Here is a 25,674-nt window from a genome sequence, read left to right on the forward strand (position 1 = left end):
TAGTCATTTTGTGTCTCTTTGTAGTTGTTTTGTGTCTCTTTGTAGTCATTTTGTGTCTCATTTGTAGTTGTTTTGTGTCTCTTTGTATGGTCATTTTAGTGTGGTCTCTTTGTAGTTGTTTTTGGTGTCTCTTTGTAGTCATTTTGTGTCTCTTTGTAGTTGTTTTGTGTCTTTGTAGTCGTGTTGTGTCTTTGTAGTCGTTTTGAGTCTCTTTATAGTTATTTTGTGTCTCTTTATAGTCATTTTGTGTCTCTTTGTAGTCGTTTTGTGTTTCTTTGCAGTTGTTTTGTGTCTTTGTAGTCGTGTTGTGTCTTTGTAGTCTTTTAGTGCCTCTTCTGTTTCTCTGAAATTGTATTTTGTGTCTCTTTGTAGTCTTGTGTCTCTTTGTGCCTCTTATGTTTCTCTGAAGTTGTATTTTGTCTCTTTGTAGTCTTTGTTTGTCTCTTTGTAGTCGTTGTTTGTTTCTTTGTAGTTGTTTTGTGTCTCTTTGTCCATCAGCTTAAAGGAATACATTTGGGAAATATGATTATTCGCTCTGCTTGATTTAGATGAGAAGATTAATTACTGCATCTCTCTACGCTGAATGTTTTGAGCTTTATACGAGCCAGAGGCCACATAGCTTAGCTTAGCATAAGGACAGGAAGCAGCTTCTGTCCGGAGGGAACAAAACCATAGATGTGCTTTAGAACATATTTCCCAAAAAGGTCTAATTATTCCTTTAGTATTTTAACTATAAGACAAACAGAACTATCTATATAAAAACCTAAATACGGTTAAAAAACAACTTCAAAAGTGTATAACTGTGATATTAAACTATGTACTGCAGTATCACTTCATCACCTAATCTGATCTAAAACTGTACAAAACAAACTTCCTCTGCCCCTCAAAGCTTTGTAACATTTCAGAAGACACTTTAATTCTCCTGAAACACAAACGAACGTCCTGCCGGCTCAACTGGATCCAGCAGCGTTGGTTGCAGCGGCTGCAGAGCGACGACGGATCATTGGATCAGAGGAGAAGATCTGTCATTGGTGGTCGTGGGGCGAAGCTTCACGGTGGCGAACGGGTTTGTGCCTCTGAAACAAGAGCACGGCGGTGTTACACAATACCCCCACACACACACACACACACACACACACACGCACACGCACACACACACACACACACACACACACAGAAACTAACACCAGACCTCGTCCAGAAGATGTAAAACAATGACTTCAGAAGTTCAGAAGAAATTGACGATGATGTAACGGTTTGAAAATATGTGTTTGGAATTAAGCATTAAACTACAGGAGTTCATTTTCTGGATTTAAATCTTTATGTCTTTACAAACTGGAGGCTTTGGGAATAAAACGACACAAAGATGCAAAATAATACACATATTATATGTTTGGGGCTTTTATTGTGAAAGGTAAGAAGGAGTGGAGGTGGTGTGAGCTGCCTCTGTTAAGTTTGAAAGGAATAATAAAGTTTGGTGTCGATGGAGTCTCTGTGTTGCTTTTTTAAAATATATAAATAAATGTAGATGCAACTTAACCAGTTCTGCACAATGTGATGCATTTATGTGCAGCGCAGAAGCTCAGGGGAAATGAAGTGAAAATATTCGGTGTGATTGAATTGATTGAAATATACATATATTAATATATAAGTGCCATTAAAATATATTCTTCGAGGGAGATAAATAGTTTGCAAAGATAGAAAACATTACAAAGCTACAAGAAAATCTTTTTACAAAATAAATAAGTTCTGTTGCTACAGAAGTGAGAAAAGACCAAAATGTGCAGAAAATAGTCAAATGAATAAATCACAAAGTGACAGAACTATTGTGCACCAACATAAACACGCAGCTGCACTTTAACTACGATGCTTTACATCTGTGTTAATCCTCTGAAACGGCAGAGACGTGGACTCCAAACCCTCCTGAAGCCCTTCATGCTGCTGGATCACACACGTTACCTGGGGAACAGGGGGTTACCAGGCGGCCCGGGGGGCGACAAGCTCTGAGGAAACACAGGATGCACAAAGTGAAGCAGGAGAAATGTAGCAGAAAATAAAAAGGTGAAAGTCTTTGAGCGTCTGGTACCTGGACTTCAGAGGATGAATCCTCCGTCCTCTCAGCGAGAGATGACATCCGAAGATCCGCAGAGCCCCTCCGGAGACTCGGGGGGGGAGGCAGCGGGGGGGGCTTTGCCTCCAAGGCCGACTCCAGCTTCTTCTCCGGGAGAGGAGAGCTCGACCGGAAATCGGCGGAGGCTCTGCGGTTGGGGGTGGCGGGGGGCGGGACGTCTCCAAAGCTGTTGCTCTCTGATTGATCGGTGTAGGTGTCAGTTGGGTCCAGCAGATTGTTCATACTGTGGCTCCTTAGAGAACCACCACTGGGGGGGCCAAGGGGCACAGACAGGACCTTTAAGTGACTCATAACGGGACAGGGACCTGGAACGTTTTTGTGGAACTCAAACAAGCAGTAAACATGACATAATCTGAGACTTAATAAAACAATATTCTTTAAGAGAAACTGAAACTAAACTGGTTAGAAAACATAAAGGAGTCTTTGCTCTAATGAATCTCTGCAGGAACAGGAGAGTCAGCTGCTGATGGAGCATTACACATTACACATTAAGCCGACAGTGTGTATGTCGCTTCACACTTCTCAAACTGAAATGTAAACTATGAAGGTCGAACACTCTGTGCAGTATGTCCTACCTTGTTGATAAAGTGTTGGAGAAATCGTCGACAGGAGCCACGTAGGCAGCAGGAAACCAGCCCTGACTGCAGGACAGAGAGGAGGAAACAGCAGGAACACATGCTGTCAGTATCTACAACACTTTACAAGGTTGTTCACGTCTCTATCAACGTCTTTGTCTCTGGTGCAGTCCAACAGAAACACTTGAGTATTATTCCACATTCAGAATGAACAGTTCCACTGTGTCGTTGCTAAATGATCTGTATCACGTCTGTATCTTTCTCACTGCTGTTGTGACAACGTGACCTGATGGTACAAAGAGGAGGTTGAGGGCGAAGCAGTCAGATGATAGTAGAAACACTGATCCACTCACCGCAGGCTGCTGTCCGTGCGTCCGTACAGCCAGCCGTTGCGTGGCTCCTGCACCAGCACGGTGACGCTCTCCCCCCGGGTGAAAGGGAGAAGCTTCGGGTTGGATGAGGAGGGGTGAGAAACCAGCGCTCTCATGGCTCTCCCTCCTCCCAGACCCAAAGACTCCCCCACTGAGCTGGAGCGGGAGCGGCTGGGGAGGGGGGACGGAGCTGGAGGATGAGCAGAGAGAAGGAGGAGGAAGAAGAAGAAGAAGAGGAAGAAGAAGAAGATGAAGAAGAGGAAGAAGAGGAAGAAGAAAGAGGAAGAAGAATGAAGAGGAAGAAGAAGAGAAGAAGAGGAAGAAGAGGATGAAGAAGAGGAAGAAGAGAGAAATGAAGAAAGCAAGAATAGGAAGAAGTAGAGGAAGAACAAGAAGAAGACGAGGAAGAAGAAGAAGAGGAAGAAGAAGAAGAGGATGAAGAAGAGAAGAAGTAGAAGAAGAAGAAGGAGAAGAAGAGGAAGAAGAAGAGGATGAAGAAGAGGAAGAAGTAGAAGAAGAAGAAGACGAAGAAGAAGGAGAAGAAGAGGAAGAAGAGTGTGGACAGGAATATATATGTTATATATATCAGTGATTCCTAAATGATTTTTATCCAGAAGCAAAGATAAAAGCAAAGCTAATGAACTGAAGTGTGTGTGACGTGTGTGTGTGACGTGTGTGTCTCACGTGTGTGTGTGACGTGTGTGTCTGACATGTGTATGTGACGTGTGTGTGTGACGTGTTTGTGGGATGTGTGTGTCTCACGTGTGTGTGTGTGACATGTGTGTATGACGTGTGTGTGTGACGTGTGTGTCTGACATGTGTATGTGACGTGTGACGTGTGTGACGTGTTTGTGACGTGTGTTTGTGACGTGTGTGTGTGACGTGTGTGTGTGACGTGTGTGTGTGACGTGTTTGTGACGTGTGTTTGTGACATGTGTGTGTGTAACGTGTGTGTCTGACGTGTGTGTGTGTGACGTGTGTGTGTGGGACGTGTGTTTGTGACGTGTGTGTGTCTGACGTGTGTGTGTGGGACGTGTGTTTGTGACGTGTGTGTAAGACGTGTGTTTGTGACGTTTGTGTGTGACGTGGATGTCTGACATGTGTGTGACCTGTGTTGTGACGTGTGTGACGTGTGTGTGTGTGACGTGTGTGTGTGTGACGTATGTGTGACGTGTGTGTGTGACGTGTGTGTGACGTGTGTGTGTGTGACGTGTGTTTGTTACGTGTGTGTGTGACGTGTGTGTGTGTGACGTGTGTGTGTGACGTGTGTGTGTGACGTGTGTGTGTGTGGTGTGTGTGTGACGTGTGTGTGTGACGTGTGTGTGTGTGACGTGTGTGTGTGACGTGTGTGTGTGACGTGTGTGTGTGTGACGTGTGTGTGTGTGACGTGTGTGTGTGACATGTGTGTGTCACCTCTGGACGGCACTCTGCCCAGCGCCTGCTGCTCCCTCCTGGCCCACGACATGTCTTCATCTCTGGCTACAGTCTGCAGCAGGGAGCTCACTGACCCCCGCAGCTATACACATACACACACACACACACACACACACACACACACACACACACAAATACACACACTGTTACGACCCGGCTCGGCAAGGGAAAAGGGAGTAACATATAACCAGATGTTGATGGTAAATAAAGTATATTTATTAATAGAATATTGATAATGCTTTTAACGACACCACAAATAGAACAAAAGGAGGCTCTGAACACAAGAGCACGAGGCGTCACTAACCCTAACCCTAACCCTAACCCTAACCCTAACCCTAACCCTAACCCTAACCAACTCACAAAAATAACCCCAACCTAAACATTTCTAAAACAAAGCTCGGGGTGAAAACTTGATAACACAAGAACACAACAAAACAGCGCCGGGGGCACCCTAACGTCTCACAGCAACCTTGAGCACGGAACCAAGCCACATCATCTCCCCCGCCACTCGTCTTAAATGGGCAGACGACACCCTCACCACACTCAATTCTTTCAAGTCACCGGGTGGTACACGACACAGGTGGGTGGAGGCTCGAGTCCACACACCCCCTACCACTTTCTTTAATCTTTTTTCTCCCCCCCTCTGCCTTTCCCCTGCAGGTGTTGCTGGTTCCTGTTCGGGCTCTGCGGGTCGGCATACTCCGTCGGACTGCATACCACACAACCACAGGAGGGTATATGATGACAAGGATCCGGAAGGTCAAACAGCCTGCACCGCAAACCTCACTGAACCCTCCTGTGTCCAGTCCGGCGGGGCCGTGCTGCTTGGCGGGCCCCCTCTGGAGACCAGCACACCTGCAGCTCTGGACTCGAGCCTCCCCAGGACTCCCTACCCACCTACCCCCCTTCTCCCTCCCTCTCCTCTTCTCTTTCCTTCTCCCCCTCCTCCCCCCTCCCCCCCTTCCTAACCATCCTTTTTTTCAGGCACCATTCACTCCTTCCCTTCCATCCCCATTCACGCCCACCTGCCACGTCGCCAGACCACACCGGAGAGTACAGGACTGGACCATCAAAGCCGATAAGCCAGTCCTGATACTGGGGGATTCCAACATCTCCAGAATCCCCCCTCACAACAACCCTCACATCCAGCTTGACGGCTACCCAGGGGCTAAAGTATACCATCTGCTTGAAATAATAAAGAAATTTAAGCCCAATTTGACTGTTAAGATTGTTGTTTTCTCCATCGGGATCAACAATCGGGATCAGGACCCCAAGCAGACGACTACAAAACAGCTCAAGTCACTCTTCAGACATGCTGCCATTGCTTTCCCCCATGCCTCCACACACTTCCCTCTGCTTCAATCTTCACCGCACCTCACTCAAACACAACAACATAACCTTACAGTCATAAACAACACATTGTCCGAACACCATAACATCCTTCCATTAATTCCAGCAGACACATTTTTTACTGAAACTGATAACATCACTTGGACCTCAAACACAGCTAAACTCATTTTTGAATCTTGGTGCACACATCTCCAATTATAGACTCTAAATGCTAACACATAGTACATAACTTAAGTACTCTGCTTGGTGCCCAGGATCCCCCCCTGGTAAGTATTCACCTTACATTCTCATACATTTGCAACACCCATCCACAGATCTGTTGGCCAGTGCAAACAAAACACATCCCTGTACCCCTTAACCACAACCCTACCCCAAACCTAACCCTAACCCTAACCAACTCACAAAAATAACCCCAACCTAAACATTTCTAAAACAAAGCTCGGGGTGAAAACTTGATAACACAAGAACACAACAAAACAGCGCCGGGGCACCCTAACGTCTAACAGCAAACGCTGCCAACTTCTCATCAATGAACTCCAAAGATAAAGCTTGTTAACCCCAACCCCCCCAACCCCCCAGGATACAGAACACAGCATGTCAGCCAACAATATACGATACTCTCGTATCCACACACACAAGTACGAGGCATGCGGCTGACAACACCAGCAGCCCCGACTGTCGAGCTGGCTTGGCCTTTGTAGTCACCGTCTCTCCCGTGCCCTCGGATTGGAGAGCCGGAACAGGTGCACACCAATCACAGCCGGTCTTCATCAAGGTGGGAGGAGGAGGTGTCGCCGCAGCCAATCAAGGGGCGGCGGTCACACATCCAAATGTGCATACTTAAATAGGGACACAAGGTGCATGCATCCACAAAGCAATCCCTGCACATAACTAACACGAACACACACACAGAAAGACTTGTGAGTGACGATGTGAATAAGTTTGATGTGTTGTGTGTCATCACGTCCTGCAGGTCGTTCACACTTCAGTGTAATCCAATACAAAACCTTTTAATACATGAATATAGTGACCAACAGAGAGCTGCAGGAAGTCTGCACTTCCTGTTCCCGCCATCAGGAAAGTGGCTCATTCTTTCAACACAGCACATGATGCACACGGTGCAGCAGGTTCACAGTATAACCACCGTTAATCTTCACACTGGATCAAAGTGTTTACCTGTGCCTCCTGATCCAGGTGTGTGGGGGTCCGAGGTCTGGACCCTTTGGTCTCGTTCACTTTCTCCTTCCATCCGTCGGCCTTCTGCTGCAGAGAAGCTCCCGTCTGAACACAGAGAGGGAGCCAAGCAATAATGTGTGTGTGTGTGTGTGTGTGTGTGTGTGTGTGTGTGTGTGTGTGTGTGTATGTACCTTGTTTATAAGGAAGAGCAGTGACTGAGTGAGGCCGCAGTGTTTCTCTGCTAAGAAGCGATACCTCCTCTCCTCCTCCTTCAGGATCTCCTGCTGGCTCTGCCTCAGGTATAGCATGTACTCACTGTTCTCCTATACACACACACACACACACACACACACACACACACACGTAAGGAACGACACAACAGTACACACGTATTGCTGCTGTGTGTATGTGGATTTACCAGAGAGTCCCTGTAGACTCCTCGTCGGAGCTGTTTCTCCAGAGCCTCCGCCTGGTTCCTGACCTCCAGCTCGTACACGCGGTGACTTCCCTGCAGGAAGCAGACAGACACACACACACACACACACACACACATAAGCAGTTATTCTCTTGTAAACATCAATAGGATCTATGATTAAGTGCTCTACGTTGAGCCTAAAATTAAACAAGTCAACTAAACAGAGAATGAATAAAACACACATGTAATATTATATTATATTTATATGCTAACCCCTTGCACGGAGTACATATATAATAAACCCACACTCCCCTCAACTCTGTAAACTCACATCAATGTACTCTTCATCCAGCTTCACATTCTTCTCCATCGCCTGCAGCACCTCCACCTGGAACCATCGAAACTGAAGCAGCGAGAGAAAGCACAGAGTCCCTGAGCTGCAGTCGGCTTGTTGTGGAGACGGTCCTCTGGTTCAGACGTTGTTTTGAGAAACTGAATCTAAATGCAAATGTGCTGCGTGCTTTTAATCAGATGCCATGTTTTGCTAATTCACATCCCTGAAGGCTTCTGCAAAGTGCCAAGTCTGAAACAGATCTGAGCATTAAAACTCATCTTCTCTGTAGCGGCCATGTTGTTTCCACGTTACGACTTAAAGCTCATGAACACACCGAAGTCTAAAGAATGGGACCATCAGAGGAGCACCTGAACGCACCGTTGGCCTTGAACATTTTGGGAAATGTGGTTTGAGATGTAAATTAGAAGAGAGGACTGACATCGTCTGTGGGTAAAAAGCTAACAAACGTATTTCCCAATATAACAAATAACAAACTTTTTTAGTGTGATATTATTATGATTATATATAATATATAATATATATATATACAAAAAACCACAAAGCAATGAAAATATTTGAGATATTGACCACACTGACCACACCCTCCATCTCTGCAGTGAGCCTCCTCTGAGTCTCTGACACCTGGATCAGAACGTCTCCTGTGTGAACACAAACCAGATCATCATCATGTTACATCTTATGATAAGAGGTCCTAAAGTTACCAAACTGTTCTTCCTGAAAAAGGAACTTCATAATGTTTAAATTACACCCTATATCCTCCGTCTATCAAGTAAATCAACAACCTGCTTATTCATATTATTTTAACAATATTTATTGTAAATTTTCATTTAATTTTTAACACTGAACTTCAACAGGAAATAAATCTTTGCTCAAAAAACTTAAAACAGAATCTTCCGAATATTTAAACTATACAGAACTTTAAACTTCCTTTGATGTGACTGTGTCGATTATTTATTCTCTTATTATAAAACGGTCACTGCATCCTGGTGAAGACATTTTATATTGCATCATGTTGCAAATGTTGTTTTGATGCAAGTAAGATGAAATAGAACCAGCAGGACTCGAACTAGAACTAGAGCCTGTATGACACACGATGGTGGACAGGTGATATGTCTCTGTGGTCGTGGCCTGTGGATGAGCTGATGAAGTGAGTGCAGCTGAAAGACTGTCCCCATCTATAATTCAAAGGCGTCACTCAATAAGGCCACTGGTCACGCTGCGCCCCCCCGACCTTTTCAGTTAGCCAACCCGGCTGCCAGCACTGATGCATGAGCACACACACTCTCAGTGTTAGCATAATGCTAACCATGCTATCACACGCCCCGGGGGCAGAGTGAAAGTGAAACTTGTGGAATTGATGCACTCATGCACACACACACACACACACACACACACACACACACACACACACACACACACACACTTACCAAGAGAGCGAGATGAAAGCGTGTGCAGGGCCTGGTCACCCATCTTAGCCACAGCGCTGAAGTAGGCCTCACTGCAAACTGCTAAAGCTGCAGGACACACACACACACACACACATACACACACACACACACACACACACATACACACATACACACACATACATACATACATACACACACACACACACACACACAAACACACACATACACACACACACACACACACACACACATGCAAATAACCAATAAACTTAAGACGTAGTGTCTTCCATCACACTAAACTTAAAGGCTCAGAAACGACTTCACAGAAGGTTAAAAACTCTTTATTGGGTCATTAATTCTTCCTCTACAAACAGAAGCCTCGCAGTGCTGACATGTGAGATGTGATTTCAGGATAAGAATAGCTCCACACCACTTTGTATAGTTTTACAACACTGCCTCGTTTCCTGGTGACTGTTCTTTTTTTTTTATCAGGCAGAGACATGAATGATACATGCTGCTCACACACATAACAACGTAACCCTGAAGAGACGCTGCTTTATCTTCTACTCTAAATCATCAGTTACTAAATGAACATCATGTTGAAGAAGACTTGAAACTACAGACTGAGAAATAAACTCATCAGGAAAATGTTACTGAGGTAATAAATCAAGAGAGAAGAAACATTTTCTCATAGACTTCTATAGAACCAGAGGAGTCTCCTCCTGCTGGATGTTACAGAGGAGTCTCCTCCTGCTGGATGTTACAGAGGAGTCTCCTGCTGGATGTTACAGAGGAGTCTCCTGCTGGATGTTACAGAGGAGTCTCCTCCTGCTGGATGTTACAGAGGAGTCTCCTGCTGGATGTTACAGAGGAGTCTTCTCCTGCTGGATGTTACAGAGGAGTCTCTGCTGGATGTTACAGAGGAGTCTCCTGCTGGATGTTACAGAGGAGTCTCCTGCTGGATGTTACAGAGGAGTCTCCTCCTGCTGGATGTTACAGAGGAGTCTCCTCCTGCTGGATGTTACAGAGGAGTCTCCTCCTGCTGGATGTTACAGAGGAGTCTCCTGCTGCTGGATGTTACAGAGGAGTCTCTTGTTGGATGTTACAGAGGAGTCTCCTGCTGGATGTTACAGAGGAGTCTCCTCCTGCTGGATGTTACAGAGGAGTCTCCTGCTGGATGTTACAGAGGAGTCTCCTCCTGCTGGATGTTACAGAAGAGTCTCCTCCTGCTGGATGTTACAGAGGAGTCTCCTGCTGGATGTTACAGAGGAGTCTCCTCCTGCTGGATGTTACAGAGGAGTCTCCCCCTGCTGGATGTTACAGAAGAGTCACCCCCTGCTGGATGTTACAGAAGAGTCACCCCCTGCTGGATGTTACAGAAGAGTCTCCTGCTGCTGGATGTTACAGAAGAGTCTCCTGCTGCTCCTCCTGCTGGATGTTACAGAGGAGTCTCCTCCTGCTGGATGTTACAGAAGAGTCTCCTGCTGCTGGATGTTACAGAGGAGTCTCCTGCTGCTGGATGTTACAGAGGAGTCTCCTCCTGCTGGATGTTACAGAAGAGTCTCCTGCTGCTGGATGTTACAGAAGAGTCTCCTGCTGCTGGATGTTACAGAGGAGTCTCCTGCTGCTCCTCCTGCTGGATGTTACAGAGGAGTCTCCTCCTGCTGGATGTTACAGAAGAGTCTCCTGCTGCTGGATGTTACAGAAGAGTCTCCTGCTGCTGGATGTTACAGAGGAGTCTCCTCCTGCTGGATGTTACAGAGGAGTCTCCTGCTGGATGTTACAGAGGAGTCTCCTGCTGGATGTTACAGAGGAGTCTCCTGCTGGATGTTACAGAGGAGTCTCCTCCTGCTGGATGTTACAGAGGAGTCTCCTCCTGCTGGATGTTACAGAGGAGTCTCCTGCTGGATGTTACAGAGGAGTCTCCTCCTGCTGGATGTTACAGAGGAGTCTCCTGCTGGATGTTACAGAGGAGTCTCCTGCTGGATGTTACAGAGGAGTCTCCTCCTGCTGGATGTTACAGAGGAGTCTCCTCCTGCTGGATGTTACAGAGGAGTCTCCTGCTGGATGTTACAGAGGAGTCTCCTCCTGCTGGATGTTACAGAGGAGTCTCCTGCTGGATGTTACAGAGGAGTCTCCTCCTGCTGGATGTTACAGAGGAGTCTCCTCCTGCTGGATGTTACAGAGGAGTCTCCTGCTGCTGGATGTTACAGAGGAGTCTCCTCCTGCTGGATGTTACAGAAGAGTCTCCTGCTGCTGGATGTTACAGAAGAGTCTCCTGCTGCTGGATGTTACAGAGGAGTCTCCTGCTGCTCCTCCTGCTGGATGTTACAGAGGAGTCTCCTCCTGCTGGATGTTACAGAAGAGTCTCCTGCTGCTGGATGTTACAGAAGAGTCTCCTGCTGCTGGATGTTACAGAGGAGTCTCCTCCTGCTGGATGTTACAGAGGAGTCTCCTGCTGGATGTTACAGAGGAGTCTCCTGCTGGATGTTACAGAGGAGTCTCCTGCTGGATGTTACAGAGGAGTCTCCTCCTGCTGGATGTTACAGAGGAGTCTCCTCCTGCTGGATGTTACAGAGGAGTCTCCTGCTGGATGTTACAGAGGAGTCTCCTCCTGCTGGATGTTACAGAGGAGTCTCCTGCTGGATGTTACAGAGGAGTCTCCTGCTGGATGTTACAGAGGAGTCTCCTCCTGCTGGATGTTACAGAGGAGTCTCCTCCTGCTGGATGTTACAGAGGAGTCTCCTGCTGGATGTTACAGAGGAGTCTCCTGCTGGATGTTACAGAGGAGTCTCCTGCTGGATGTTACAGAGGAGTCTCCTCCTGCTGGATGTTACAGAGGAGTCTCCTCCTGCTGGATGTTACAGAGGAGTCTCCTGCTGCTGGATGTTACAGAGGAGTCTCCTGCTGGATGTTACAGAGGAGTCTCCTGCTGCTGGATGTTACATAGGAGTCTCCTCCTGCTGGATGTTACAGAGGAGTCTCCTGCTGCTGGATGTTACAGAGGAGTCTCCTGCTGGATGTTACAGAGGAGTCTCCTCCTGCTGGATGTTACAGAGGAGTCTCCTGCTGGATGTTACAGAGGAGTCTCCTCCTGCTGGATGTTACAGAGGAGTCTCCTGCTGCTGGATGTTACAGAGGAGTCTCCTCCTGCTGGATGTTACAGAGGAGTCTCCTGCTGCTGGATGTTACAGAGGAGTCTCCTGCTGCTGGATGTTACAGAAGAGTCTCCTCCTGCTGGATGTTACTGAGGAGTCTCCTGCTGGATGTTACAGAAGAGTCTCCTCCTGCTGGATGTTACAGAGGAGTCTCCTGCTGGATGTTCCAGAGGAGTCTCCTCCTGCTGGATGTTACAGAGGAGTCTCCTGCTGTTTGATATTACAGAGGAGTCTCCTGCTGGATGTTACAGAGGAGTCTCCTCCTGCTGGATGTTACAGAGGAGTCTCCTGCTGGATGTTACAGAGGAGTCTCCTCCTGCTGGATGTTCCAGAGGAGTCTCCTCCTGCTGGATGTTACAGAGGAGACTCCTCCTGCTGGATGTTACAGAGGAGTCTCCTGCTGGATGTTACAGAGGAGTCTCCTGCTGGATGTTACAGAGGAGTCTCCTCCTGCTGGATGTTACAGAGGAGTCTCCTCCTGCTGGATGTTACAGAGGAGTCTCCTGCTGCTGGATGTTACAGAGGAATCTCCTCCTGCTGGATGTTACAGAGGAGTCTCCTCCTGCTAGATGTTACAGAGGAGTCTCCTGCTGCTGGATGTTACAGAGGAGTCTCCTGCTGGATGTTACAGAGGAGTCTCCTCCTGCTGGATGTTACAGAGGAGTCTCCTCCTGCTGGATGTTACAGAGGAGTCTCCTCCTGCTAGATGTTACAGAGGAGTCTCCTCCTGCTGGATGTTACAGAGGAGTCTCCTCCTGCTGGATGTTACAGAGGAGTCTCCCCCTGCTGGATGTTACAGAGGAGTCTCCTCCTGCTGGATGTTACAGAGGAGTCTCCTGCTGGATGTTACAGAGGAGTCTCCTCCTGCTGGATGTTACAGAGGAGTCTCCTGCTGGATGTTACAGAGGAGTCTCCTCCTGCTGGATGTTACAGAGGAGTCTCCTCCTGCTGGATGTTACAGAAGAGTCACCCCCTGCTGGATGTTACAGAAGAGTCTCCTGCTGCTGGATGTTACAGAAGAGTCTCCTGCTGCTCCTCCTGCTGGATGTTACAGAGGAGTCTCCTCCTGCTGGATGTTACAGAAGAGTCTCCTGCTGCTGGATGTTACAGAGGAGTCTCCTGCTGCTGGATGTTACAGAGGAGTCTCCTCCTGCTGGATGTTACAGAAGAGTCTCCTGCTGCTGGATGTTACAGAGGAGTCTCCTGCTGCTGGATGTTACAGAGGAGTCTCTGCTGCTCCTCCTGCTGGATGTTACAGAGGAGTCTCCTCCTGCTGGATGTTACAGAGGAGTCTCCTCTGCTGGATGTTACAGAGGAGTCTCCTCCTGCTGGATGTTACAGAGGAGTCTCCTGCTGGATGTTACAGAGGAGTCTCCTGCTGGATGTTACAGAGGAGTCTCCTGCTGGATGTTACAGAGGAGTCTCCTCCTGCTGGATGTTACAGAGGAGTCTCCTCCTGCTGGATGTTACAGAGGAGTCTCCTGCTGGATGTTACAGAGGAGTCTCCTCCTGCTGGATGTTACAGAGGAGTCTCCTGCTGGATGTTACAGAGGAGTCTCCTGCTGGATGTTACAGAGGAGTCTCCTCCTGCTGGATGTTACAGAGGAGTCTCCTCCTGCTGGATGTTACAGAGGAGTCTCCTGCTGGATGTTACAGAGGAGTCTCCTGCTGGATGTTACAGAGGAGTCTCCTCCTGCTGGATGTTACAGAGGAGTCTCCTCCTGCTGGATGTTACAGAGGAGTCTCCTGCTGCTGGATGTTACAGAGGAGTCTCCTGCTGGATGTTACAGAGGAGTCTCCTGCTGCTGGATGTTACATAGGAGTCTCCTCCTGCTGGATGTTACAGAGGAGTCTCCTGCTGCTGGATGTTACAGAGGAGTCTCCTGCTGGATGTTACAGAGGAGTCTCCTCCTGCTGGATGTTACAGAGGAGTCTCCTGCTGGATGTTACAGAGGAGTCTCCTCCTGCTGGATGTTACAGAGGAGTCTCCTCCTGCTGGATGTTACAGAGGAGTCTCCTGCTGGATGTTACAGAGGAGTCTCCTGCTGGATGTTACAGAGGAGTCTCCTCCTGCTGGATGTTACAGAGGAGTCTCCTGCTGTTTGATATTACAGAGGAGTCTCCTGCTGGATGTTACAGAGGAGTCTCCTCCTGCTGGATGTTACAGAGGAGTCTCCTGCTGGATGTTACAGAGGAGTCTCCTCCTGCTGGATGTTCCAGAGGAGTCTCCTCCTGCTGGATGTTACAGAGGAGTCTCCTGCTGCTGGATGTTACAGAGGAGTCTCCTCCTGCTGGATGTTACAGAGGAGTCTCCTGCTGGATGTTACAGAGGAGTCTCCTGCTGGATGTTACAGAGGAGTCTCCTGCTGGATGTTACAGAGGAGTCTCCTCCTGCTGGATGTTACAGAGGAGTCTCCTCTGCTGGATGTTACAGAGGAGTCTCCTGCTGCTGGATGTTACAGAGGAGTCTCCTGCTGCTGGATGTTACAGAGGAGTCTCCTCCTGCTGGATGTTACAGAGGAGTCTCTCCTGCTGTGATGTTACAGAGGAGTCTCCTGCTGCTGGATGTTACAGAGGAGTCTCCTGCTGCTGGATGTTACAGAGGAGTCTCCTGCTGCTGGATGTTACAGAGGAGTCTCCTGCTGCTGGATGTTACAGAGGAGTCTCCTCCTGCTGGATGTTACAGAGGAGTCTCCTGCTGCTGGATGTTACAGAGGAGTCTCCTGCTGCTGGATGTTACAGAGGAGTCTCTCCTGCTGGATGTTACAGAGGAGTCTCCTCCTGCTGGATGTTACAGAGGAGTCTCCTCCTGCTGGATGTTACAGAGGAGTCTCCTCCTGCTGGATGTTACAGAGGAGTCTCCTCCTGCTGGATGTTACAGAGGAGTCTCCTCCTGCTGGATGTTACAGAGGAGTCTCCTCCTGCTGGATGTTACAGAGGAGTCTCCTGCTGCTGGACTGTTACAGAGGAGTCTCCTCCTGCTGGATGTTACAGAGGAGTCTCCTGCTGCTGGATGTTACAGAGGAGTCTCCTGCTGGATGTTACAGAGGAGTCTCCTCCTGCTGGATGTTACAGAGGAGTCTCCTCCTGCTGGATGTTACAGAGGAGTCTCCTCCTGCTGGATGTTACAGAGGAGTCTCCTCCTGCTGGATGTTACAGAGGAGTCTCCTACTGCTGGATGTTACAGAGGAGTCTCCTCCTGCTGGATGTTACAGAGGAGTCTCCTGCTGCTGGATGTTACAGAGGAGTCTCCTCCTGCTAGATGTTACAGAGGAGTCTCCTCCTGCTGGATGTTACAGAGGAGTCTCCTCCTGCTAGATGTTACAGAGGAGTCTCCTCCTGCTGGATGTTACAGAGGAGTCTCCTCCTGCTGGATGTTACAGAGGAGTCTCCTCCTGCTAGATGTTACAGAGGAGTCTCCTCCTGCTGGATGTTACAGAGGAGTCTCCTCCTGCTAGATGTTACAGAGGAGTCTCCTCCTGCTGGATGTTACAGAGGAGTCTCCTCCTGCTAGATGTTACAGAGGAGTCTCCTCCTGCTAGATGTTACAGAGGAGTCTCCTGCTGGATGTTACAGAGGTTGCAGTTTTAAGGCTCTTCTGCATCAGCTTAATTTTTCAGACTAAATTTGTGCTATATGCTTACTGCTAACGGAGGATCTGCCCGTCTCCCAGCCTCCCAATGCCCTGGATGTGATGTTGAGTCAGCAGCTGTTCTTCTTCTCTCTGTACTGAGGCGCAGACTGCAGCTACACTGACTCACTATCACCTCTAGAGGACAACGTTGTATTACAGCCTGGATGCAGCGCAGGAGATATCTCTGCACACGTGTTTAACGTCAACACTGTGACCTCTTCACACTGTTCATACAGTTAGTTCATGTTTTAATATCATATCTTACACGATGAACCTTTAAATCACTGTTAGAAAATCTTGTCTCATGCACACGTAAACACACACACACACACATACATTTAATGACACACACATCTACACACTCACTCACCTTGGAAAGCTGTGATGTAGCTGTTTCCTAAAGAAACAAGTTTCTGGAGGCCAGGATTGAAGTGCTCCATCAGGTTCTACACACACACACACACACACACACACACACACACACACACACACACAAAGGGACATACATGCAAACCAACATAACAGTTGATACTGCAGATCTCACTAAACATGTGATATCTGGTAGATACTCATATGTACAATAAGCTCCGTGAAAACTCACCAGGTAGACGGTCAAAGTGGATCTGTGCAGCTGCTCACTGCTGGCTCCGGACATAGTGACTGATTTCAGACACGAAATGAACTTGAAACAAAGAAAAAGCCTTTCAGAGGTTTCCTCTTCGTGTGTCGGCGTCTTCAGGTGTTGAAAGTCACCTTCAATGCAATCCCACTGATACCACCTGTCTGATGGAGAGATAGTGCTTCCCTCCCTCGAAAGAGCGAGCGAGGGAGGGAAGAGAAAAGGGAGCAGGTGCCATCGATATGACCGGGTAGGTGAATTATTGATTGAAGCCCTGAAAGGAAAGGAGGACAGCCAGCTGCACAACTAACTGTGACGTGGACTCACACCTGAAGAGAAGAACTGTGGTGAGACGACAGAGAACACATCAAGCTCTCAGATACAAAGACGCAAGTCTGCAAACAATTGTTGTTCAATTAAGAGATTTATCTTCTAGAACTCGTCTTCTTCAGACGAGATAAAGAAAGTTCATGTTTGTAACTGTGTGTGTAGATTTAAACTCTCCACAGCTACATTACATAACGCCTCATGTACATATTAAACACTTGTAATATAAACTGTGTTGATGTGAGTCATGAAGTGGGGAAGCTTCATGATATCTGTTAGTTACATGTTTGACCCTGTTCACCTGTAGTGTGTACAACATGTATGACTCTGTTCACCTGTAGTGTGTACAACATGTATGACTCTGTTCACCTGTAGTGTGTACAACATGTATGACTCTGTTCACCTGTAGTGTGTACAACATGTATGACTCTGTTCACCTGTAGTGTGTACAACATGTATGACCCTGTTCACCTGTAGTGTGTACAACATGTATGACTCTGTTCACCTGTAGTGTGTACAACATGTATGACTCTGTTCACCTGTAGTGTGTACAACATGTATGACTCTGTTCACCTGTAGTGTGTACAACATGTATGACTCTGTTCACCTGTAGTGTGTACAACATGTATGACCCTGTTCACCTGTAGTGTGTACAACATGTATGACCCTGTTCACCTGTAGTGTGTACAACATGTATGACTCTGTTCACCTGTAGTGTGTACAACATGTATGACTCTGTTCACCTGTAGTGTGTACAACATGTATGACTCTGTTCACCTGTAGTGTGTACAACATGTATGACTCTGTTCACCTGTAGTGTGTACAACATGTATGACTCTGTTCACCTGTAGTGTGTACAACATGTATGACTCTGTTCACCTGTAGTGTGTACAACATGTATGACTCTGTTCACCTGTAGTGTGTACAACATGTATGACTCTGTTCACCTGTAGTGTGTACAACATGTATGACTCTGTTCACCTGTAGTGTGTACAACATGTATGACTCTGTTCACCTGTAGTGTGTACAACATGTATGACTCTGTTCACCTGTAGTGTGTACAACATGTATGACCCTGTTCACCTGTAGTGTGTACAACATGTATGACTCTGTTCACCTGTAGTGTGTACAACATGTATGACCCTGTTCACCTGTAGTGTGTACAACATGTATGAATGTTACAATACATATCTTTAAAGGAGCTTTTCTCTAAAGGAGCTTTTTCTCACACTCTTCAGCAGAAGTCTCCACTTCAGCAGCACTTACATACACCAAACTTTCCACTTTCATTCCTCTCTATATTCTGAAGCTTTGTGCAGAGGACTTTGTTCACACTACATGCAGCACATGCACAGAGTTCTGTGTGTTGACAGGATTGTAATAATACTAATAATAAGCTTTATTTGTATAGCACCTTTCATACAAGAAGTGCAGCCCAAAGTGCTTCACAGCAAAAACATAACAATTAGTACAAGGACAGAATAAAAGCATTTACAGAACAATAATCTGTTCTTGTCTCTTCTTACTTCTCTCTTAAACCACATTTTGTAATGACGTGTTTTCTTGTGTCTTTAGCGGAGCAGAAGCTTCACTTCACATTTTACTTTAATCGATTCTTCAGCTCTTCCTTTATTTGCATTTTAAAACTTTTTTTGCAATATTTCAAGATTTCTTTCTTAATCTTCTGTGTTTCCACTAAAGGTTTTAACTTTTAACTCATTAACTATTTTCAAGGTGCCTTATATATATAAGAGTCATCACAGCATCGGTACACGGTCAGAGTCTATGAGGAGATGACGCTGCACAGAATAAAGTTATTTACATTGGAAAGAAATATACTTAAAGCACAATTGGTCAAAATGTGGATTTTACTGAAAGATCAGAAACAGGTGAGTTCAGGTGAAAACATTTAAAATACAAAACTAACCTGCATCTCAAACGTGCAAAACAATAGTTTAGTTGTCGTCACATTTGAAAACACCAACATTTCAGGTAAATGACGAAATAAACGACAAAATCTTTAAACATTTTTGCAAAACTTGATAATGATCAAAATACTTCCTGGGAAATGTCTTGTATTAAATATCTGACTGATAGTTCTCATCATACGTATGAACGTAACTCTTTAAACTAACAACATGCTGCATGAGACGTTACGTTTCTGAGACTCAAACTGTAGAATCCAACATTTCTCAAATATATTTTCAGTGTTTCAGGTTCTTAAACTTAATCTGAGCAGGTACAGGCTGCTCTACCCTGCAGGAGTCACCGTGTCTTTCAGGTACGCCATGTCATCGTAGATGACCTCATCCTCACGGCCATCTTCCCTCTTCTGTCTCTTTTGGCACCAACTTACTGTCTCCAGCACAGCTTTCAAGCGGCGGTCGAGAGCAGCGAGGTGGGGCTCCGCCAGCAGAGGAGCCACCCTGTGAAGAGGATCCTGGGAGAGCGAGGCCCGCATGACGGCGCTGAGGCGGTACCGTGGCTGAGACAGAAGACGCAGGCGGAGCCAGGTGGAGCGACGGATTCTGGGACAGGGTGGGGGGGAATAAGAAAAAGGTTTTAAAGTGGATTTAACGCAGAGAGACACATGCTGTGAGAGCAGCTCAAACTCACTAAAGGTGTTTTTTAAAATCATTTCATAAATATATTCCGTTAACGGAACATTAACGTATTTATAACACAAACAAACACTTTATTTCTTGTTCTCTGGTAAAATGTCTTTATTTATGCACACACACACACACACACACACACACACACACACACACACACACACACACACACACAGTGTAGGCGTGACTCTTTCCTCCTCTTTTGTGTGTTTTGTTTGGGGAAGTAGGGTTATTAAATGTGCACGTCTGTGTTTCTAAAAGCGGTCGGACGATTATAAAAACATTTGCCCACATTCATCACATTCCTGTTTGCACCTGCAGCACTGCTTCAGAGGAGCCAGGATGGACGGCTCATCTTTGGAGTGACGCCCAAATCTGCAATGAAAACAGACCCAGAGTCAGAAAGAAGATAAACATGGACACACACACACACACACACACACCAGAGATACTCACGCCCTCCCGTTGTCAAGGTGTACTAGGACAGTATTGTTGCCAAACTTCTCAAATGTTTCATAATGGTGCCGGTCCATGTTACCTGGGGGAGGGGAAGGAGTTTGTTTACTAGTGTCAACAAAGTTCATATAGTTCAAGTGCATATATTTATTTATATTTTGAATATATATAAATATATATATTTATTTATATTTTGAATATATATATATGAATATATATATATATATATATTTATATAAATAAATATATTCATATATATATATATTTATATATATAATATTATATATCTTTATATATATAGGAGAGAAAGAAAGAGAGGGAGAGAGAGAGAGGGGAGAAGAGCGGGAAGAGAGAGAGAGAGGGAGAGAGAAAAAGAGAGGGAGAGAGAAAGAAAGAGAGAAAGAGAGGGGAAAAAGAGAGGGAGAGAGGGAGGGAGGGAGAAGGAGGGAGAGAGGAAGAGAGGAGGAGAGAGAGAAAGAGAGGAGAGAGAAAGAGAGGCAGAGAGAAAGGAGAGAGAGAAGGAGGGAGGGAGGGAGAGAGAGAAAGAAAAGAGGGAGAGAGAAAGAGAGGGAGAGGAAAGAGAGGCAGAGAGAAAGGAGGGAGGGAGGGAGAGAGAAAGAAAGAGGGAGAGAGAAAAGAGAGGAGATAGAGAGAGAGGAGAGAATAGAGAGTAGAGAGAGAGAAAAGATGGCTTGATATATATAAATAAATATTTTTTTAATATATATTTATATATATATGTGAAAATATTTCTTTATATATATAAATATATATTTATATATATATATATATATATATATATATAGTTCAACATTTCAACACCAGCTGATGTATAAAGTCTTGCAGGGCGTCGGTACGTCATTAGCTGAGCAGGTTTTGTTTCCTGTAATCAGTTATCTGTGGACCACCACACGAGGACGATATTATCTGATCATATTTTCCAGCTGACGCTCAGTGACGTCATGTTAGTGCTTCATGTTTCTCTCCTGCAGTTTGTTCGGTTCAGACAAAGTGGATCTGAGGAACTAGTGTCACTCAGGAATGAAGAGAGTTGATTCCTGACTTTTTATACAACCAGTATTTGTATTTATTATTTCAACGAGTCATTGGTGTTAAAGTCGAGGTCGAGATGATAGATTCTGTCATGTTTGAAGTCATTAAATGTGTGACGCCTCTGTCTCCAGATCAGCTGGATCGTACAAAAATGCTAGAAATCGTCATTGTGTGAAGTATTTTAATGAGAAACCCTCAAACATTACGCTTCTTTAACAGACAGACACATTCAGAGATCTTCATCCGGAGCTTCCTTCAGTCAACATGTTTCTCTGCATCAGTCTGGAGCGTCACAGCAGACTCACCAGCCTCACTCGTCTCAAGGTACACAACACAGGACTTAGCTTGGCGTGAAGGGGAACAGTGACAACGTTAACATCGGCCTGGTGTCCGCTCTCCTGCGCGGCATCCACATAGAGCGGGCAGAGGTAGAGCGGGAGCTGCGAGGCCGGCGAGGGAGAAGCAGGTGTGTCGTTTAAAGGTGAACTCTTAAAGGTATCTGTGCTCCTGACTTGAGCCTTGACACAGACCAGGGGCAGAGAGCTGGGCTGCAGAGAGACCGTGTCCTGGAGGGCTCCCAGATGCGTATCCCATGATGCACCTCTCAACTCCAGGCCACACAAATACACAGCATCCAGGGGGAGCGAGGCTGGGTATGTACCGTCACCCAGAACCTGGAGGGAAAAGAACATGAGAACCTGCAACACCTGCAAACAGCAGGAAGTGAACTACTTCCATCTCCTGGGTTCTAACATTAGACTGCATTAAGAGCTCTTTCACAAGCCTTGGATTTATACAAACTACCAACGGCTTGTGAAAGAGCCCCGAGTACGACTCCATTATTTGTATGCTCTACCTGAAAATGCAGGACTATGTCACTGATATATTTGCGGTTTACTTGAGCAGCCCGCCTCCTCAGTGCCACCAGAAAGCCTGGGACGTTTCTGAAAGCAGAAAGTCTGTAAGCACCGGCAGGATCTGAAGTGTTGTGGTGCCACAGATAAGCACCGAGCAACTCCGCCCTCCTCTCCAACCAGGACAACTCAGCAAAGGTCGGCACGCTGTGATGAAGCTGTGAGAGGAGCGAGGACACCAAATCAATTAGATCGTCCCACTCGGCCCGGAGGAAGTCACGCAGGGGACGGTGAGGAACAGCTGCTGCGTCTGTGGCTCTGCTGCCGTGTGCGAGGAGACTCTGCAGAGCCTGCAGTCTGCCTCCAGCGTGGCTGTGGGCCGGCTGCTGCAGCTCTGAGGAGGAAGTCCTCAGAGTTCCTGGAGGAGTTTGGGAGGCCTGCAGTAGTTTGTTCAGATTAAAGCTGTTGGTCTTGATTGTCTCAGCTGACACATCTGCACTGAAGCCCAGAACATCGATGTTCGCTGACTCCAAACTCTGCAGCAGTTCTGACAAATCTGAGGACATGAAACACCGTCAGGACGTCGTACCGTCAGGACGTCGTACCGCCAGGACGTCGTACCTGCAGGTCGTCGTACCGTCAGGACGTCGTACCGCCAGGACGTCGTACCGCCAGGACGTCGTACCTGCAGGTCGTCGTACCGCCAGGACGTCGTACCTGCAGGACGTCGTACCGTCAGGACGTCGTACCGCCAGGACGTCGTACCTGCAGGTCGTCGTACCGCCAGGACGTCGTACCTGCAGGACGTCGTACCGTCAGGACGTCGTACCTGCAGGACGTCGTACCGCCAGGACGTCGTACCTGCAGGACGTCGTACCGCCAGGACGTCGTACCGTCAGGACGTCGTACCTGCAGGACGTCGTACCGCCAGGACGTCGTACCGTCAGGACGTCGTACCTGCAGGACGTCGTACCGTCAGGACGTCGTACCGTCAGGACGTCGTACCTGCAGGACGTCGTACCGCCAGGACGTCGTACCTGCAGGACGTCGTACCGCCAGGACGTCGTACCGTCAGGACGTCGTACCTGCAGGACGTCGTACCGTCAGGACGTCGTACCTGCAGGTCGTCGTACCGTCAGGACGTCGTACCTGCAGGACGTCGTACCTGCAGGACGTCGTACCGTCAGGACGTCGTACCTGCAGGACTTCGTACCGTCAGGACGTCGTACCTGCAGGACGTCGTACCTGCAGGACTTCGTACCGTCAGAACGTCGTACCTGCAGGACGTCGTACCTGCAGGTCGTCGTACCGTCAGGACGTCGTACCGTCAGGACGTCGTACCTGCAGGACGTCGTACCTGCAGGACGTCGTACCTGCAGGTCGTCGTACCGTCAGGACGTCGTACCTGCAGGACGTCGTACCGTCAGGACGTCGTACCGTCAGGACGTCGTACCTGCAGGACGTCGTACCGTCAGGACGTCGTACCGCCAGGACGTCGTACCTGCAGGTCGTCGTACCGCCAGGACGTCGTACCTGCAGGACGTCGTACCGTCAGGACGTCGTACCTGCAGGACGTCGTACCGTCAGGACGTCGTACCTGCAGGACGTCGTACCGTCAGGACGTCGTACCGCCAGGACGTCGTACCTGCAGGACGTCGTACCGTCAGGACGTCGTACCGTCAGGACGTCGTACCTGCAGGACGTCGTACCGTCAGGACGTCGTACCTGCAGGTCGTCGTACCGTCAGGACGTCGTACCTGCAGGTCGTCGTACCGCCAGGACGTCGTACCTGCAGGACGTCGTACCTGCAGGACGTCGTACCGTCAGGACGTCGTACCTGCAGGACTTCGTACCGTCAGGACGTCGTACCTGCAGGACGTCGTACCTGCAGGACTTCGTACCGTCAGAACGTCGTACCTGCAGGACGTCGTACCTGCAGGTCGTCGTACCGTCAGGACGTCGTACCGTCAGGACGTCGTACCTGCAGGACGTCGTACCTGCAGGACGTCGTACCTGCAGGTCGTCGTACCGTCAGGACGTCGTACCTGCAGGACGTCGTACCGTCAGGACGTCGTACCGTCAGGACGTCGTACCTGCAGGACGTCGTACCTGCAGGACGTCGTACCTGCAGGACTTCGTACTGTCAGGACGTCAGGACATCGTACCTGCAGGAGGTGTTCTGGTGTAGCATTAATGAAATGATTAGCATACTAAGCAGATCAGAACGAGCAGACTTTTAGTACATTATTCACAAGTGTGTTAAGTATTCTTTAAGAAAGCTCTACATAAAGAAAAGTCTTTGCATGATCAGTTTCCAGTTCATGTCTCATCAATTAGCTGATGAAGTGCATCAGAGCGTTACCGCAGTGTGCAGCGAGGCTGGAGGCATCAGAGAGCACGTGGAGCTCACCCCCCCGCAGAGCTGACTCTCTGCTCAGCAGCGTCCTGGCGACGCTGTCCAACACCTCCAAATCTGCAGAGTCCAGCACATGGCCGCCGTGCACCAGATTGACTGTAAATGAAAAGAGCACGAAGGTTAAAGCGTACAGTAACAGATGAGGACGGACCGTTCAATCCGTGAACGCTGCCTCACCTGCGATGTACTGCAGAGCTTCAGCCTCGTCGTGGCAGCGATTAGCAATGCACATGTGAGCATCCATCAAGGTCAGGAGGTCATCTGGACTCCTTCCAAACAGAGACAACATGCAGCAGCATCAACTCTGATCATCCAGCTCAGAACAATGTACTGACACTGAGACTCGTCTCTTTGTTTTACCATCTGTTTATCTATGCCAGGTGGAGGTCATCTTCTCATGACCTTTGAGAGGTCCCCTTAACTTCCTTAGGGCATGGGCCTCATGTTATGTCTTCAGACATGAACATATGGTATATATCATGAGTAATGAATAAGACATTGATTATTAAGTCTATCTTAACAGTGCATCCGGCCCAGGTCATGTTTGGTTTCACTCTCAATAGAAACATCAGGTATAAACAACCTCCACCGTATCTCCACTGCAGGATGTCGGCTCATTTCTCACCAGTTGTAGATTCTCCCTTGGCCGACGTGTTGATGTGTCTGTCTCTGCAGCAGCACAGAGTGGAAGACGGCACAGCGCAGGAGGAGCTGCGTGTTGTCTGCAGAGACACCTGGCGGTGCTGGACTCTGTGTGACGGACTCCACCTGTCGCAGGGAACAGCTGAGCAGCTCCTTCAGATCCCAGAGAGAGTCACAGACCAGAGGCAGAGCACGCGCTCGCACTGTCGCTGTTTATCATGATCACACAATCGTAATCATTATTAAAACCACGAGCAGAGAGGCCGCTGTTTACCTGAAGCATACATCACATCACATTACATCACTGAGGAGCAATCATACATCACACTGCAGGGGAAGAGAGTCATGTGTTCATGTTTAAATATGTAAATGAGGCTTTATGTAATGTAACTGCTGTGAGTTTAGAGAGCAGAGCGTGGACTACCTGTACCTGGTATGGAGCCTGATGCGTGTTCTTGAGTTATGAACCACAGTCTGAAGCGACGGCTTCGCTCCTCTGTGGGGCAGAAACAGCTGTAAGGGTTGAAAGATAACCAAGAACACAAGTGGCATTTAAAGAGCACCCACCTCTGCCAGAGGACATCAGCTGCGTGAGCTGAGCCAGCACCCCCCCCTCCCATTGCTCCAGCAGGTGACAGTTGTTGAACACCAGCCAGTGGCCTTCGGAGACGGCTGCGTGCAGCG

At 47.7% G+C, this 25,674-nt stretch overlaps 3 protein-coding genes across 3 annotated transcripts in view; all 3 read right to left on the reverse strand.

Annotated features, from left to right (window-relative positions):
• Positions 1-398: 398 nt before the first annotated feature.
• On the reverse strand, positions 399-16,663 carry baiap2l2b (BAR/IMD domain containing adaptor protein 2 like 2b). Its single transcript, XM_029427509.1, has 14 exons — positions 16,610-16,663; positions 16,379-16,454; positions 9,235-9,321; positions 8,384-8,445; positions 7,784-7,855; positions 7,456-7,545; positions 7,229-7,360; positions 7,038-7,142; positions 4,491-4,593; positions 3,060-3,267; positions 2,707-2,772; positions 2,061-2,363; positions 1,960-2,025; positions 399-1,076 (listed from the first exon to the last, which is right to left on the reverse strand). Exons 1-14 carry the CDS (start codon positions 16,661-16,663, stop codon positions 1,001-1,003), a joined length of 1,500 nt encoding a protein of 499 aa, XP_029283369.1. The 3' UTR covers positions 399-1,000.
• Positions 16,664-18,813: 2,150 nt separating this feature from the next.
• LOC115005608 (extracellular serine/threonine protein kinase FAM20C-like) overlaps positions 18,814-25,674 on the reverse strand; it is a 43,290-nt gene continuing 36,429 nt past the window's right edge. The window contains exons 7-9 of the mRNA XM_029427502.1: positions 20,026-20,107; positions 19,885-19,944; positions 18,814-19,482 (exon numbers count right to left, since the gene is read on the reverse strand). Coding sequence (XP_029283362.1) covers positions 19,206-19,482; positions 19,885-19,944; positions 20,026-20,107 — 419 coding nt within the window. The 3' untranslated portion in view covers positions 18,814-19,205. The remainder of the gene's footprint in view (positions 19,483-19,884; positions 19,945-20,025; positions 20,108-25,674) is intronic.
• dnhd1 (dynein heavy chain domain 1) overlaps positions 20,845-25,674 on the reverse strand; it is a 30,035-nt gene continuing 25,205 nt past the window's right edge. Inside the window, 7 exon segments of the mRNA XM_029427513.1 lie at positions 20,845-21,752; positions 21,935-22,488; positions 24,295-24,444; positions 24,526-24,617; positions 24,974-25,199; positions 25,421-25,481; positions 25,532-25,674. The exon segment at positions 25,532-25,674 is cut by the window's right edge and continues 82 nt beyond it. Of these exon segments, the coding sequence (XP_029283373.1) occupies positions 21,369-21,752; positions 21,935-22,488; positions 24,295-24,444; positions 24,526-24,617; positions 24,974-25,199; positions 25,421-25,481; positions 25,532-25,674 (1,610 nt within the window). The 3' untranslated portion in view covers positions 20,845-21,368.

This window comes from Cottoperca gobio, unplaced genomic scaffold, assembly GCF_900634415.1.
Source record: "Cottoperca gobio unplaced genomic scaffold, fCotGob3.1 fCotGob3_331arrow_ctg1, whole genome shotgun sequence".
NCBI lineage: Eukaryota > Metazoa > Chordata > Actinopteri > Perciformes > Bovichtidae > Cottoperca > Cottoperca gobio.

Coding starts and splice junctions, on each gene's coding strand:
- baiap2l2b (XM_029427509.1), bottom strand. CDS start 16,663: ATGTCCGGAGCCAGCAGTGAGCAGCTGCACAGATCCACTTTGACCGTC. Junction 8,446..9,234: donor GCTTTCATCTCGCTCTCTTG/GTAAGTGTGTGT, acceptor GTGTTCACACAG/GAGACGTTCTGATCCAGGTG. Junction 7,856..8,383: donor CTGCAGAGATGGAGGGTGTG/GTCAGTGTGGTC, acceptor TCGCTGCTTCAG/TTTCGATGGTTCCAGGTGGA.